Raw genomic sequence first — 16,510 nt, 5'->3', positions numbered from 1 at the left:
TTCCCCAATCAGAGGTTTTAACCTGGGATCTGCAGATTGATACTCCATGTTGGATGGAATTCAGGGAGTCTGTGAACTTGGTTGGGGAAAAAAATTACATCTTTTCATTAACCTCTAAGTAAAATTTAGAATTTATTTCAACTATGAATGCAAGCAACAAACCATAGTAGTATTGGCAGTACCTGTGACTTTGTCACCAATAGAAATCACATATTTTCGTATCATGATACAGTGGCTGCAGCTATCTTGAAATTGTTCCAATTCATCACTACTTCGAAATTACTGTGGTTATTAGACCCACTGCTAGATCTTACCTAATTTCTTACTTTAAAAATCACATTATTATATCCAATTTTAAATGTTTTGACAATAATACCTTTGTATACATTTAAAAACATTCTGATAAAGGCTTCATAGGTTTTATCACACTGCTAAAGGAATCTGTGGCACCAAAAAAGCTAAGAACTGCTGCTCCTAACTCCTGTACTTCTGTTCCTATGTGAGAGTAAAGTTAGCCAGAACCTGTGATGCAACACAGCCCACAACTCATGATGTCACAGTTATGTAAATTTTTTGGCCATTGACTTTTATGTACTAAATCATAAATTCTGACCTCACAAATCAGAGGGAACAAAATGCTTGTGTATATGCTAAGGGAGAGTAAAATGATTTTCACAAATTAAGGCAGAATAGTTTTCCCTTGTATTTAGGAAGTATATGTTTAAAATTACTGTTTCCAAAGGGAGTTCTATTTTAAGGGCCATAACTTAAATAGGATAATGCGTGTCGTCATTGACTTGGGGGATTTTCTTGCCCTCTTTTGGGTGCTTCAGCAAATGTGCTTAAAATTGCTTCAAATCTTGTCTTCAACAGCTCACTATATTAGATTCAGGCCTTTATTTTGCTCAACTGGAGGAACCCCTAAAGATGTTGATGAATCTCAGGTTTGAAATACCTACTCTGTAGGTTAGAAATACACTTACTATTATTATTACACTTGTTATCTATTGTGATTGTGTAATGATGTTATTTGTATTTACTGTATTACCTAGAGAACTACTTACTTGATGTAGTAGAGGGAAGAGGAGTGGTTTAACAAATTACCTGTTTCCAGGAAAGTAAAACATTCATTTGAAACTTAAGTATTTTTTATATATATATATTTGTTTATTTATTTATTTATTTATGGCTGCGTTGGGTCTTCGTTGCTGCGCGCGGGCTTTTTCTCTAGTTGGGGCGAGCGGGGGCTACTCTTCGTGGCCGAGCACGAGCTTCTCATTGCGGTGGCTTCTCTTGTTGCAGAGCAGGGTCTCTAGGAGTGTGGGCTTCGGTAGTTGTGGCTCGCAGGCTCTAGAGCGCAGGCTCAGTAGTGGCGCAGGGGCTTATTTGCTCCGCGGCATGTGGGATCTTCCTGGACCAGGGCTCTAACCCGTGTCCCCTGCATTGGCAGGCTGATTCTCAACCGCTGCACCACCGGGGAGGCCCCTGAAACTTATGTATTTCTAATAAAGGAACTGATTATTATCTTAACGAGAACACAGATTTATATTGTCAGCAATTAAAAAGGCTATTTAAGTTTAATTACAGTATATTTTGAGGTAATAATGCCGACTTCTTTTTGGTACATCTTTAGTCTCTATTCTTAAAACGCTTTGCAAGTAAACATTTGAGAATGGTGGATAATGCTTTAATTCCAGACGAACAGTACTCAGTTTTTTTTCTTTTTTTTTTAAATTTTATTTATTTATTTATGGCTGTGTTGGGTCTTTGTTTCTGTACGAGGGCTTTCTCTAGTTGCGGCAAGTGGGGGCCACTCTTAATCGCGGTGCGCGGGCCTCTCACTGTCGTGGTCTCTCTTGTTGCGGAGCACAGGCTTCAGACGCACAGGCTCAGCAATTGTGGCTCACGGGCCTAGTCGCTCTGCAGCATATGGGATTTTCCCAGCCCAGGGCTCGAACCCGTGTCCCCTGCATTGGCAGGCAGATTCTCAACCACTGTGCCACCAGGGAAGCCCCAGTACTCAGTTTTAATACTTACTCTTTTGTGGTTTGTCTGTTACTAATAAAACAAACAAGAAAACAAAACAATTTAGTTCTTTGAGATAATGAGGGTCAAAGGTAGCGCAATAATGAAGTTCAGGCTCATTCAAAGGATATTTATTAAACCATTATGTGTATAAGAAATTATTAGAAAGGGATGAAGAAATATATATTTTAAAATATGGTTTGAAACTTTTAGGAAGAGAATTAAGCTTTGAAATGAAATGTCAGCATATTACTATGTTGCCTCTAGTCTTCAAAACTTAAAAGTTTTTCATGTGAAACTAAGTATAGTGTTAATTATTTCTGAGTTCAACTCAGCCTTTTGCAAGAAAAGGAAAAGCTTTCTTTGTCGTTTGTCTTTTAATGAATTGTAATTCTCCCCATCAATCTTCAGAATACTGGTAGTGAAGTAGATTCTAATAGAAATACCACCAATTATATTCAAGTATTGATTTATATTCAAAGTAACATAAATGACACAGTTTTGACATCACATCTATTTTAATTCAGCCTATTATATTTCTTCTTTAGGTTTTGGAAGAGGGTAGGTCATGTATTAATGAATTGAAATGGTAGGTCATATATTAAATTGAAATGGCCCACTTAGATCTTGATTTGTTGAATATCTATTTGCATTGCTGTAGAAAACAACATATACAGGTATTCCAAAATATAGCCTGGAATTCTGCCAAGCAAAACCTGCTTTTGGAGGACACAGCCTCCAACTTCCCTTTCTTCATTCACTACTACTCACATTCTTATGTTTTATATAAATTTGAAATGGTTTTACATTTGGAAACTCTTGCCCAAGCAAGAAATAAATTAACATGTGAAAGGGAACAGGACTTGGTCTCAACATGGACAATAGCTAGTTTTTTAATCTGCTAGAATCAGGCAAAAATGAAGCATTAAAGAAGGCAAAATCTGCTGGTGTAGTAATAACTCAAAATGAGACTGATCAGATAAGTTCTGTGTCAAAAGTTGTATTCCATAATTTTTTTCTTTTATTAAAACAAAACAAAACAAAATACCTTTCTGCCTGTGTTTCTTAGAGTTCCAGAAAGCGTAACATCACTGGAGGGTTTTTTCTGGTTTCATGTTTTTCCACACTTCTCAAAAACTGGGAGAGTCAGATTCTTTGAATCCTAACATTTGGTCATGGGGGAGGGGTTAGTTGGTTGTTACTTTTTTTTGGCCTCCCCGCACAGCTTGTGGGATCATAGTTCCCTGACCAGGGATCGAACCCGGCCCACTGCAGTGAAAGCATGGGGTCCTAGCCAAGGGACTGTCAGGGAATTCCCTAGCTTGCTGTTGTTGTTGTTGAAACAATACAATAGCCTCTGTCCTTAATTCATGATCTAAAAGCACACACCTAAGCTAATTAGGGAGTTACTTACAAAGGAAGAAAGAAATATACAACTTATTATCTTAAGAGTTTTCAGAATGCTACCCAAGAAGCATTGAGCTAAAATGTCATGGAAGGGATTAATTCCATGTGGCAAGGTATATTCAGAAAAACAGTAGTGATATTGGTGGGCTAGAACAGAATCTTAGCATTAGATAAATTTCTAATTATGGTATTGTTAGTTAATGAAAAAATAATTTCATTTTTGCAAATTACTAAATGCTTGTGTCACATCAATATGTGGATTTGGAAGAAAATTATACTGTTTTTGCTTTTGTTAGTTTCTGAATTGATCTTTAACACTAAGGTATCCTAAAGCATTGTTGCCTCTTGTAAGTATACAGTTGTGTCTGATGTAATAAAGAATTGGTTCTACTAACTTGTCTTAAAGCTTTGATAAAGCAACTATACTCCAATTTTTTAAAAAAAGCTTTGAAATATCCATAGAAGTTATTTTTTTTTAATGAGCAAACAACTTTGTTTGTCTGTTTAGGCCGCACAGCACGGCTTGTGGGATCTTAGTTCCCCGACCAGGGATTGAACCCGGGCCACGGGCCACGGAAGTGAAAGCACCTAGTCCTAACCACTGGACCACCAGGGAATTCCCCCATGGACGTTATTTTCTAATCTTTGGACATCTTCATTTGCCTCCTTATCCCCATATGCAAGCCCCAGTATTAAAGAGCACTTTAACTAGATCTCATGGTTTTTGTTTTAGTTAATTATGCTGCTATTCCCTAAAATGTATTATAGATGTACAGTACTTTAGCTTCTCTGTTGTGTGACTTTGAGGGTAGCCTAAGTGCCTAACCACACACATTGAGGTGGGGTAGTGCCCTGGAAGTTAGGGATTTGCAGTGAAAAGGAAAAATGAATTTGCCACTTTGACTAGGTGTCCACCTTTTACCCAAGGATTTTAATTAATGCTCAGCCCTAAATAATCCACAGACTTGTTATATTGGAGTATTAGCTGCTTTTTAATGTAGAAAAAAATGTAATGTTATTGTCTGTCTTAAAATAAACCTTACCATTGTTGACATACACTGTTCTCAGAGTTCTGAATATTGGTATGATTCTTAGTTTTTTTGCCACAAAATACAATGAAAGAGGAAAAATAGGCTCTTTTTATTTTTTATAATATGAATCAAAAGCCTTTGAATTTTGCAGAAATTCCATATCTAAAAATCTGTCCTAAATTTCTAGTTCACTGCAGTAGCTTTTCTTTTTGTTTTTTTGATGTGGACCATTTTTAAAGTCTTTATTGAATTTGTTACAATATTGCTTCCGTTTTATGTTTTGGTTTTTGACCGCGAGGCATGTGGGATCTTAGCTCCCTGACCAGGGATTGAACCCACACCCCCCCGCATTGGAAGGCAAAGTCTGAACCACTGGACTGCCAAGGAAGTCCCACCATGGTAGTTTTTATAGAAGAAAAAAAAGTAATAACCCATATGTGCAACAATAGGCGATTTTTTTTCTTTTTTTTTTTTAAGTATGGTACATCCATAGAGTATTTAGCAAATAGTTCATCTCTCTTCAAGGGTAGTATGTATAATTTCTTGTAATGTTGGTTGGATTTACCCTGAATGATAAGGGAGATTCAAACTGTTGGAAATTTACAAAATCAAGTTTACATTTTTTTTTTTTTAAGTTCTTCATATGCCATTTGATCAGAGTCATGCATTTTAAAACTGCCGAGTGTTTGCCTAACCAGTGAGAGTAGTTATATTTCTCCTTTTAAACTGCACACCTCAGATTGGGACTCGAACCCGATCGTACCTCTCAGCTGGGACTTGAACCCACAAGTTCTGGCTCAGGAGAGTACTCAAATCCACAGTCTCTCAGCTGAAACCACACACCTGGTCCCAGGACTTAATGAAGCTGAGGTTCTTTATGTCTCAGTGCAGAAGGAATTCAGCGAGAGGCAAAGCAATAGGCAAGAAGTAGATTTATTAAATATAGAATGCTTGGAAGGACACAAGCAGGCAGGCGAGAGGCTCTGCTCCAGAACTAAGTGGGAAAGCAGGTTTATTTAAGGAGATACACGTTCCGTAGACAGAGTGTGGGCCATCTCAGAAGGTGAGAAGCCCTGGGAGACACACATTCCATAGACAGAATGTGGTCCATCTTAAAAGGCAAGAGCAGCCCTGGGAGATACACACTCTACAACACACTCCACAGAGTGTGGGCCATCTCAGAAGATGAGAGCAGCACTGGGTTATGGGGTTGTTAGTTTTTATGGGCTGGGTAATGTCATAGGCTAACCAGTGGGAGGATTATTCCAATTATTTGGGTGAGAAGGAGCAGGGATTTCCGGGAATTGGGCCACTGCCCATTTTTTGGCCTTTTATGGTCGGCCTCAGAACTGTCATGGTGCCTGTGGGTGTGTCATGTAGCTTGTGCTAACGTGTTACAGTGAGCGTATAATGATGCTGCAGGTCCACTGGCAGTTGAATCTTCCGCCATCTTGGGCCTAATCAGTTTTTGTCCTGAATGGCTATGACATTCTTTTAAAAGTTGTGCCCTGGGAATTCCCTGGTGGTCCAGTGGTTAGGACTCGGGGCTTTCACTGCTAGTACCCAGGTTTCATCCTTGGTCAGGAAACTTAGATCTTACAGCAAAAAAAAAAAAAGGTTGTGCCCTGCCACCTTCCCTCCTGTCTCATTTTCATTAGTACCTTCTGCTTGTTTGTGGGGTTTTTTTTTTTTTTTAATTTGTTTTTTGTTTTCTTCATTTTATTCAATTTCAAAATGGAAAAGAAGGCAAAAGAAGGAGTTTTCCTAGACCTTGAGTCATGTGATTTACCTTGGGGCAAGTGGTTCTGAAAGCCATGAAGCTGGACTAAGGCCAGTTATAAAGAGCAGTAAATTAGCTACTTCAGCACCAATAGCTTCAGTAAATCAGCCTTTCTGGATTTGAATGTGTCCATGTGAGTTTTTTTTTTTAATTTATTTATTTATTTTTGGCTGCATTGGGTCTTCGTTGCTATGCTCGGGCTTTCTCTAGTTGCGGCGACCGGGGACTACTCTTCGTTGTGGTGCGCAGGCTTCTCATTGCGGGTGGCTTCTCTGTTACAGAGCATGGGCTCTAGGTGCGCGGGCTTCAGAAATTTTGGCTCACGGGCTCAGTAGTTGTGGCACGTGAGCTCTAGAGCGCAGGCTCAGTAGTTGTGGCGCACGGGCTTAGTTGCTCCGCGGCATGTGGGATATTCCCGGACCAAGGCTCGAACCTGTGTCCCCTGTGTTGGCAGATGGATTCCTAACCACTGCGCCACCAGGGAAGTACCTCCATGTGAATTTGAAACCTAAAACTGGTTTACACTTAGTAACAAATTCTTTTCAGATGATTGATTTTAGATGCTTTCTGCTTCTTTTAAGTTCACGTACTGGCCATTGTCATTTTAGGAAATGACAGTGGCTTTGTTTTAAATGTTGATGGAGAAAAGTGTAGAGAACATAATGAATACTATTTCCAGGGGCTTTTCTAACTATTCTGGAGTAGGGGCAGAGCATGAGGGGTAGGGAGCTCAACTTTGGTTTTCCAGATGTTTACTTGCACAATTCCTGAGAGTTATGAGAAAGGGAGAGAAACCAGAAAATCTAGAAGGTGGTTCTTGTCACCACCATCATTGCTAAGAAAAGTTAGGGTTATTTATTGTTTCCCATTGTTCTTTACCCTATCACTTTTTTTCTTTTGACAGTCACTGTACCTCCTTTAATTCTTTTTTTTAAAATATCTTTATTGGAGTATAATTGCTTTACAATGTTGTGTTAGTTTCTGCTGTACAACAAAGTGAATTAGCTATATGTATACAATATATCCCCATATCCCCTCCCTCTTGAGCCTCCCTCCCACCCTCCCTGTCCCAGCCCTCTAGGTGGACACAAAGCACCAAGCTGATCTCCCTGTGCTATGAGGCTGCTTCCCACTAGCTATCTATTTTACATTTGGTAGTGACAAAGGAGGCAAGAATATACAGTGGAGAAAAGACAGCCTCTTCAACAAGTGGTGCTGGGAAAACTGGACAGCTACATGTAAAAGAATGAAATTAGAACACTCCCTAACACCATACACAGAAACAAACTCAAAATGGATTAAAGACCTAAATGTAAGGCCAGACACTGTAATACTCTTAGAGGAAAACATAGGCACAGCACTATGACATAAATCACAGCAAGATCCTTTTTGACCCACCTCCTAGAGTACTGGAAATAAAATCAAAAATAAACAAATGGGACCTAGTGAAACTTAAAAGCTTTTGCACAGCAAAGGAAAACCATAAAAAAGACAACCCTCAGAATGGGAGAAAATATTTGCAAACAAAGCAACTGACAAAGGATTAATTTCCAAAATATACAAGCAGGTCATGCAGCTCAACATCAAAAAACAAACAACCCAATCCAAAAATTGGCGGAGGACCTAAACAGACATTTCTCCAAAGTAGACATACAGATTGCCAACAAACACATGAAAAGATGCTCAACATCACTAATCATTAGAGAAATGCAAATCAAAACTACAATGAGGTATCATCTCACACCGGTCAGAATGGCCATCATCAAAAAATCTACAAACAAGAAATGCTGGAGAGGGTGTGGAGAAAAGGGAACCCTCCTGCACTGTTGGTGGGAATGTAAATTGATACAACCACTATGGAGAAGAGTATGGAGGGTCCTTAAAAAACTAAAAGTAGAACCACCATATGATCCAGCAATCCCACTACTGGGCAAATATACCCTGAGAAAACCGTAATTCAAAAAGATACATATACCACAATGTTCATTGCAGCAGTATTTACAATAGCCAGGACATGGAAGCAACCTAAGTGTCCGTTGACAGATGAATAGATAAAGAAGATGTGGCACATATATACAGTGGAATATTACTCAGCCATAGAAAGGAACAAAATTGACTTATTTGTAATGAGGTGGATGGACTTAAGAGTCTGTCATACGGAGTGAAAGTAAGTCAGAAAGAGAAAAACAAATACCATATGCTAACGCACATATATGGAATCTAAAAAAACGGTACTGATGAACCTAGTGGCAGGACAGGAATAAAGACGCAGACGTAGAGAACGGACTTGAGGACACAGTGGGGGAAGGGGAAGCTGGGACTAAGAGAGTAGCATTGACATATATACCCTATCACTTTTTAAAAAAATCTTCCTGTCGCTTTCAGGCAAACACTAGAGAGTCATAAAATAATAGCTAAGCTAATAGGAAGGCTACTGTGCACATTGTAAGGTTTAAAATATTAAACTTTAATCTCTTTTAGCCTCTGGACTTGAGTATTCCTTCTTCTCAGTGGGGCTCTGAATACTGCGCCAGGGGGCCTGCTCACATAAATTTACTTTCTGAATGAGCCCTTTTGTTTATAGCTGAGATTTGGTCAGTTTGAAAGAAAATAGTGTGTTTAGATAATGATATTACACACTTTCTATTAGGTACCATCAGAATTTTTAAGTTAGGAAGGACAGCCATTGGTTGGATGGTGGCAGAACTGTGTTGAATCCACATCTGGTTTTTTGAAGTGTTCTTTTGAAATTTGGATACTCTTCTTATACTTCTTATTTCCTAATGAATCTTTTTCAAGCTTCTTGAAGTTTTAAATCTTAAGTTTTATACTATGGAATAGGGTATTATTAACTTGATAAGGCAAGTTTTAGAGACTAAAAATTGTAACTGCTGTAACTAACTGGGACAAATCATAGCTGGCAACGAAGCTCAAAGTTTAATCACGTCCAGCACGTATTAGCCGTTGGAGTCAGAGCTTGATGTGTTAAGCAGCTCTACCGTCTGTGTGTGGGTGTCTCTCTCTGTGTGTGCAAACATTCTGAGGCAAAGTAATCCTTTTAGTGGTTCTTTGATTGAAAAATTTCAAGTGCTTTTCTCTTTTCATAATTAGATGAAGGAAAAACTCAAAATTAATGCCCGGAGCCGTTCTGTTTAACATAATTTTAGAATCCAGACTGTTCCCTTCAGCAGAACTGAGCTGTTAAATAGCTTTTATTTATATTCATTCCAGTAGAAATTTAAGGAAGCTTCAACATGTAAATATTTTTGTCCCACCTGAATCATAGGTAAGTGAAATGCCCTAGGATGAGGTCTTTACTCTTTCACCTGGGTTATATTTTTAATGGAATTATTCGCCAGATTCTCAGATTCAGATACCCTTAACTAAAAATCATCTCTCCTGAGAATAGAGGCCTGAGATCTTCTGCTTCTCCTTTTCTAATTTGCTTTATCCAAAAGCCCTTAGATCCACTACACAAGGAAAGTGTAACTGTCATTTATCCCAGTTCTTACTGTGGTTCACTGCCACAGGCTGTAAAAATCTCTGGGGCCCCCAAAGAAGGGAACATTCCAGAATACATAGTCCCAGAGAGAAAGAGTCTCGTGACAGGGCTTAAGCAGAAATATTGGAAGAGGCAGGACCTTATTCCATCTGGACAACCCACATCCAGTTGGAGTCTCAGAGGAGTGGAAAGAGGGAATGGTGAAGAAGCAATATTTGAATATATGGTGGCTGAGAGTTTTTCAAAATTGATGGGAATTCTGTTTTGTCGGTGTGATTATCTGTTAGTTTTATAATCTGTATTTTCTCAATAGTGTTTTTTTAAGATTTTTCTCTGGCTTGTTAGATTTCCTTAAACTGTAGGTTCATGTTATTCATGAAGTCTGGAATATACTTAGCCATTAACTCTTGAAAATTGTCTCTTCCCTACTTTCTCTATTCTCTTCTTCCAAAGTCCCATTAGATGTTTGCCAGATCCTCCCATTCTAAACTCCATGTTTCTAAACCTTTCTCATAGCTTCAGAATAAAGGTCTCCCTGAATTTTATTTTCTTTAAACCCATCCTCCAGTTCATTGTGTTTCTTCCCAGCTATGTTCAGTCTGCTTGTTAACCTGTTAATTTTGTTGAATATACTTTTCATTTCCAGAAGTTCTGTTTCAAATTAACTAGTCTTTTTATAGTATTTTGTGTGTGTGTGTGTTTTCTTTTAATGCGTTATTTCATGCTTTTAACCATTTTAAGTATCCGTATCCAATGTCTATAGTTCTGGCTGCGTTGGATTGCTTTTACTTCACTCATGGTTAATTGATTCTTGGTGTGTTTTGAAAATTTAGATTGTCAGCTTATACTTGGCAGAGCTTTGTCTGTGGGAAATCTTTGCTAGCAAAATCAAACATAATATATCTCTGGAAGAACAATGGAGGTTTCCCACAGATGTTCCCGTGCCAAGCATTAAGCTCACACAGGCCTGTAGTTGTGAATTCTCAGAAGAGAGTCTTCTCTCCTCTTCTTTGTCCTCTTCCTTTTCCTATTCTTTCTTTTAACCATCCAGATAGGCAAGACAGAGGAATTTGCCTGCCATCTTCTTTTCCTTCTGTATTATCTCCCTGTGCCACCAGAGTTTATCCTCCTTGCCACTGTCCTTGATTATATTTTTTGTTTTGATCAGCTGTATTGAGGTATGATTCACATACAATAAAATGTGCCAATTTAAGATGTACAATTTGATGAATAATTACTGCCACAACCATAATAATAGAGCATTTCCATGACCAAAATCAAGTTCTCTTGAAACCCCTTTGCAGTCAGCCTCCTCTCTCCAACCCCCGATCTGTTTTCTAGTACTATAATTTTGCCTTTCCTAGAACTTAATGTAGGCTCATGTCTAGCTTTTTTTCACTTAACATAATGCATTTGTGATTTATCCATGTTCTTGCATGTGTTGGTAGTTGGTTCCTTTTTATTGCTGAGTAATGTTCCATTGTATGGCTATACCATGATTTGTTTATCCATTCACTTGTTTATGGACATTTGGGTTTTCAGTTTGGGCCATTATGAATGAAGCTACTAGAGAATTCTTATATACATCTTTGTGAAGATCTATATTTTCATTTCTCTTGGATAATACCTAGAAATGACTGGGTCACATGTTAAATGTATATTTAACTTCATAAGGAGCTGCCAAAATGTTTTCCAACTTGGCTGTATCATTTTGATTTACCACCAGCAATATAGAAGTTCCGTTTGCTTCATATCCTTACCTAGTCTTGGTATTATCAGTCTGAAATTTGGTCATTTTAGTAGAGATATATTAGTATCTCTATTAGGATTTTAATTTATATTTCACAAACGAATAACAATTTTTAGCATTTTTTCATGTACTTCTTAGGTAAAGTATCTTTTCAAATCTTTTGCACATTTTTTAATTCTGTTGTTTGTCTTTTTGCTATTAAGCCATAAAAGTTCTTTTCATATTCTGGACATGTCTTTTCTTGGATATATGATTTGTATATATTTTCTCCCAATCTGTAGCTTGAAATTCAATTTATAAACTTTTTGTGTGTGTGTGGTTGTGTTGGGTCTTTGTTGCTGCACGCAGGCGTTCTCTAGTTGTGGCTAGCGGGGGCTACTCTTCATTGCAGTGCGCGGGCTTCTCATTGCGGTGGCTTCTCTTGTTGCAGAGCACGGGCTGTAGGCAGGCGGGCTTCAGTAGTTGTGGCGCACACGCTCTAGAGCGCAGGCTCAGTAGCTGTGGTGCACGGGCTTAGTTGCTCTAGGGCATGCGGGATCTTCCAGGACCAGGGCTCAAGCCTGTGTCCCCTGCATTGGCAGGTGGATTCTTAACCACTGTGCCACCAGGGAAACCCCAATTTATAAACTTTTTTTTATTTTTAACTATTATTTTTGGCTGTGTTGGGTCTTCGTTTCTGTGCGAGGGCTTTCTCTAGTTGTGGCAAGCGGGGGCCGCTCTTCATCACAGTGCGCGGGCCTCTAACTATCGTGGCCTCTCTTGTTGCGGAGCACAGGCTCCAGACGCGCAGGCTCAGTAGTTGTGGCTCACGGGCCTAGTTGCTCCGTGGCATGTAGGATCTTCCCAGACCAGGGCTCAAACCCGTGTCCCCTGCATTGGCAGGCAGATTCTCAACCACTGCGCCACCAGGGAAGCCCTAAACTTTTTAATTAAAATGTTGCCATGTGCCTTCAGAAATCTTTGCCTAAATTTTGATTTTTTCATATCATAGGGGTGGGTTATCTATTTAGTTGTTTAATTTCTCAGTAATATTTTGTAGTTTTCAGTGTACACATCTTATATATAGTTTATCAGATTTACCCCTGTTCAGTTTTTTGGTCCTGTTGTAAATGTTTTGTTCGGTTTTTTTTTTTTTATTTCAAATTCTGATTGTTCTTTGCTGGCTTATAGAGTTGATTTCTATTTATTGGTCTTGTATCCTGAGATCTAGTTAAGTTCATTTTTAGTTCTAGTACTTTTTTTTGTATATTTCTTAGAATTACCTACATAGACAGTTATGTCTTCTGTGAATGAAGACAGCTTTACTTCTTCCTTTCTAGTCTTTATGCCTTTTATTTCTTTTTCTTGCCTGCACAAACTGACTAGAACCTTTAGTACAATGTTGAGTAGAAGCGATGAAACCTATATCCTTGCCTTTAGGGAAACGTCCTTTGGGACTGTCTTCTTCCTACCCCTAGAATGTCCATTGTCTTAAGTCATATTTGAAGTGTTCAGATGGATTGGAAGGAACAGTATTTAGGAGATGACTTGTACACTACTCCTGCACTATGAAGTTAAGATTTGTGTTTTAGACTAAATGCTGTAGCCAAGAGTGAGTTTGTCATCTGTGACCTGTATTTATTTATTGTGTAATACAGTCTGAGTGGAGATAATTTGAAATGACATGCTAACATACTGTTGTAGGATGAGTTATAGTATAGGGTGGAAGTTGGCTTTAAATAAATTAAAGGAGACCTTCATGAGAAAATAGGTAAGCCTACTATCAAACAAACACTCCCATCTTCTCCCTATTCATAATCTAACAGGAAGTTTCATTTTCTAACCTTGCTATTCATTAGTACTAGGTGGCTTCAAGAAAACGGGATAATCTTTGATTTGAAACTACGATCTTTTGACATTATAGTTCAACTTGTGAGTTTAACTGTGTTGTATTAGTTTCGTTGTTTAGGAGTTTAACCAAGGAAGTTAGATAAAAGGAAACTTTTCTGAAATAATTTTCCAGGTCATTAAATGAAATTCTTATGTGTTCAGAATGATCTTTTATTTTGCAAATTGCTACATATCTAGTGAGTCAGGTACCTACTTCCTATCACTTTTAAGTCAGCATATTAGTAAGAGAAAGTCAGTATTGAAGAATACATGGGCAAAGGGAAAAACTTATAAAGCCTGTATTAAAACCTGAAACTTTTGTAGGGTATGTGTTATGTGAATTTTGCAAGCAGATAGTCAAATAAGACATTTATTTACTTTTTTAGTTATTAGTAATTTGAGGAATTATATTAACTGCTAAGACAAGAAGGCTTATTTGAAATACAAAGGCTACATTTACTGAAAAGGATTTGTTTCAGTTATGGTTTCTTAAATGGTGAGGAGCTGTTTTCCTTTAAGCTACTAAAAAATGTGGACAATATTGTGGCTCTGAAGTCTCTTTTTCTGATAACGTCCTTAGAAGATAATGTATATTGGCCAAGTAATGTTGAAAAATAGTTCAGTTACTTGAGAGCTAGGTGTAAAGGGTGCTTTGTTGTTGGGAATGCTAGGTGGGAGTGCTTTATTGCTGACATTTTATTTAAATTTTGTATCGTTTAGATATTTGGATTTGGGAGTGCTTTATTGCTGACATTTTATTTAAATTTTGTATCGTTTAGATATTTGGACTTGAACTGCATTTTGGGATTTATCTACACCAAAAATGCCACCAGCAGTTGGAGGTCCAGTTGGATACACCCCCCCAGATGGAGGCTGGGGATGGGCAGTGGTAGTTGGAGCTTTCATTTCCATCGGCTTCTCCTATGCGTTTCCCAAATCTATTACTGTGTTCTTCAAAGAAATTGAAGGTATATTCAATGCCACCACCAGTGAAGTGTCATGGATATCTTCCATCATGTTGGCTGTCATGTATGGTGGAGGTAAGTACCCACTAAGGCCTGCTGTTTTAATTTTCATTAAGCAACCAGATGCTCTGTTTAGGTAACTTTAAAAAAATGTTTTATTCGGTGAGGTGTTTTGAAATGGTATTTCTCAAAGCTTTATGTTTAGAGTCACATTTTTTATTCTTGTTAACAATGACAACTCTTGCTTTGTTTGTTGCACTATAGTATTCTGAAACAGAAATAAGAAATTGTGAGGATTTGTTCCAATTCGGTATCATTGAACTTAAAAAAGCTCTCAGAGGGAAAAAATTTTTTTTAAACTCTCAGAAAAATGACATGTGCACAACTTATTTTTCTTATTGCTCTCTGCTAGACTCTTGAGGTATAAATGTAAATAAAGATTTTTAAAAATTAATGTTGGGAGAATTAAAGTAAATCGGGCTAACCTGAATAGCACAGTTCAAAGTCTGAGGTAAAATCTTTTCATAGTGTTAGAATTAAAGAACTGGATAAAATCCTCCTTGTTTTGTTCCTTGTGATGTAATTAGTCCTAAAGCATTTCAGCTTCATCTTAAACTTAAGTTTTATCATTTTTTCCCTTTCTGTTTTCTTTGACATGTTGTGAAGAAAATGTGGAGAGTGAGTTGCTTGCCTTAATATCATTTAAAATACTGTGGGTTGGTTTGTTTGTTTGTTTGCCTTGGAACATCAAAACACAATTTAACATGTAAAAGTCAAAACCTCCCATAGTAATAAAATATGTAGTTGCTTAGTTAGCAGAGATTCGAAAGTTAAGTGTATTTATTTTTTGGGATTGACAGGGTTTCATGTTGCTTATTTAGCCAAGCTTTCACTTTTTTAATCATAATTTAGTGCCTCAGATTATTTTCACATGAGCTCTTTAATAGCCCAATATAAAGATTCTGCATTTCAACTGTAAAACCTTAGCTTAGGCTTCTAATCTGGTGGCAGAGTCACCCGATATTTACCAAGCCCTATGCACCTAGTCCTCACTAGGCTAGGTGTGAATGATAGAGAACACTGATCTTGATCCCTGCCCTTGGGAAGTTTGTAATCCTCTTGAGACAATAATGTAATCTCATGAAACAGGAATAAGTATTTGAAGTCCGTAAATTAGTTCAGTACTTAATCTCATTGCACAGAAAAACGGGTAAGTTTTTTGTGCCTTTTAAATTTTGAACGTATGCCTGTTTTGTCTCTTTTAAAATTAAGTACTTTTTAAAAGAACGTTAAGTGCTAAATTATAGTACTTACCTTTTTTTCATGAGCCCAGAGAAATCAAAAGGGATTTTGGACCAATAATTTTGGAGGCTCTGAACTTGATCTGCCAGGATTTCTAATCAGGTTTTGTTTTTTTTTTTTTTTTTTAATTTATTTATTTATTTATTTTTGGCTGTGTTGGGTCTTCGTTTCTGTGCGAGGGCTTTCTCTAGTTGCGGCGAGCGGGGGCCGCTCTTCATCGCGGTGCGCGGGCCTCTCACTGTCGCGGCCTCTCGTTGCGGAGCACAGGCTCCAGACGCGCAGGCTCAGTAGTTGTGGCTCACGGGCCTAGTTGCTCCGCGGCATGTGGGATCTTCCCAGACCAGGGCTTGAACCCATGTCCCCTGCATTGGCAGGCAGATTCTCAACCACTGCACCACCAGGGAAGCCCTCTAATCAGGTTTTTACTGATGGCTTGAAGAAATTGGCGTAAATATTATCCAGAGGTACTCCAGGTGCTCAGTGTATCTTTAAGCTGATTACAAACAAGAGGTTCACTGATAACAAACAAGAGGTTCACATGTTGCAATTCTAAGAGCAAGAGCTTGAGAGCTGCTTGCCTTTTGCATCTGAAGTAAGTGATGTCAGTTGTGCTAATTGCACATGACACTTTCTTTTGGGAAAACAGTTCCTTCTTTGTCCTCACCCAGAGATAACTAACACGTTTCTCTGAATTTGTGTTATAATAGGCCTACAAACTGTACCCCTCTCTATTTTTAATGATAGCTAATTGGGGCCATTCTTCCTGAAATAACTCTGAAAGATAAATTGCATATCAAGAGCCTTGTGGCATAATTTTTACTAAATGGGTTATTTTGTTTTGTTTGGCTCCTAGGTGGTATGACCCCATAAGAATTATAT

The 16,510-nt window shown here is 38.1% G+C and overlaps 1 protein-coding gene across 1 annotated transcript in view; it reads left to right on the top strand.

Moving 5' to 3' along the window:
- The window catches only part of SLC16A1 (solute carrier family 16 member 1), a 38,958-nt gene that overhangs the window by 5,683 nt on the left and 16,765 nt on the right, over positions 1–16,510 (top strand). Inside the window, exon 2 of the mRNA XM_068540529.1 lies at positions 14,144–14,404. Coding sequence (XP_068396630.1) covers positions 14,188–14,404 — 217 coding nt within the window. The 5' untranslated portion in view covers positions 14,144–14,187. The remainder of the gene's footprint in view (positions 1–14,143; positions 14,405–16,510) is intronic.

This window comes from Eschrichtius robustus, chromosome 3 (assembly GCF_028021215.1).
Source record: "Eschrichtius robustus isolate mEscRob2 chromosome 3, mEscRob2.pri, whole genome shotgun sequence".
In the NCBI taxonomy this organism is placed as follows: Eukaryota; Metazoa; Chordata; class Mammalia; order Artiodactyla; family Eschrichtiidae; genus Eschrichtius; species Eschrichtius robustus.
This window is presented reverse-complemented; position numbering and strand designations above follow the sequence as displayed.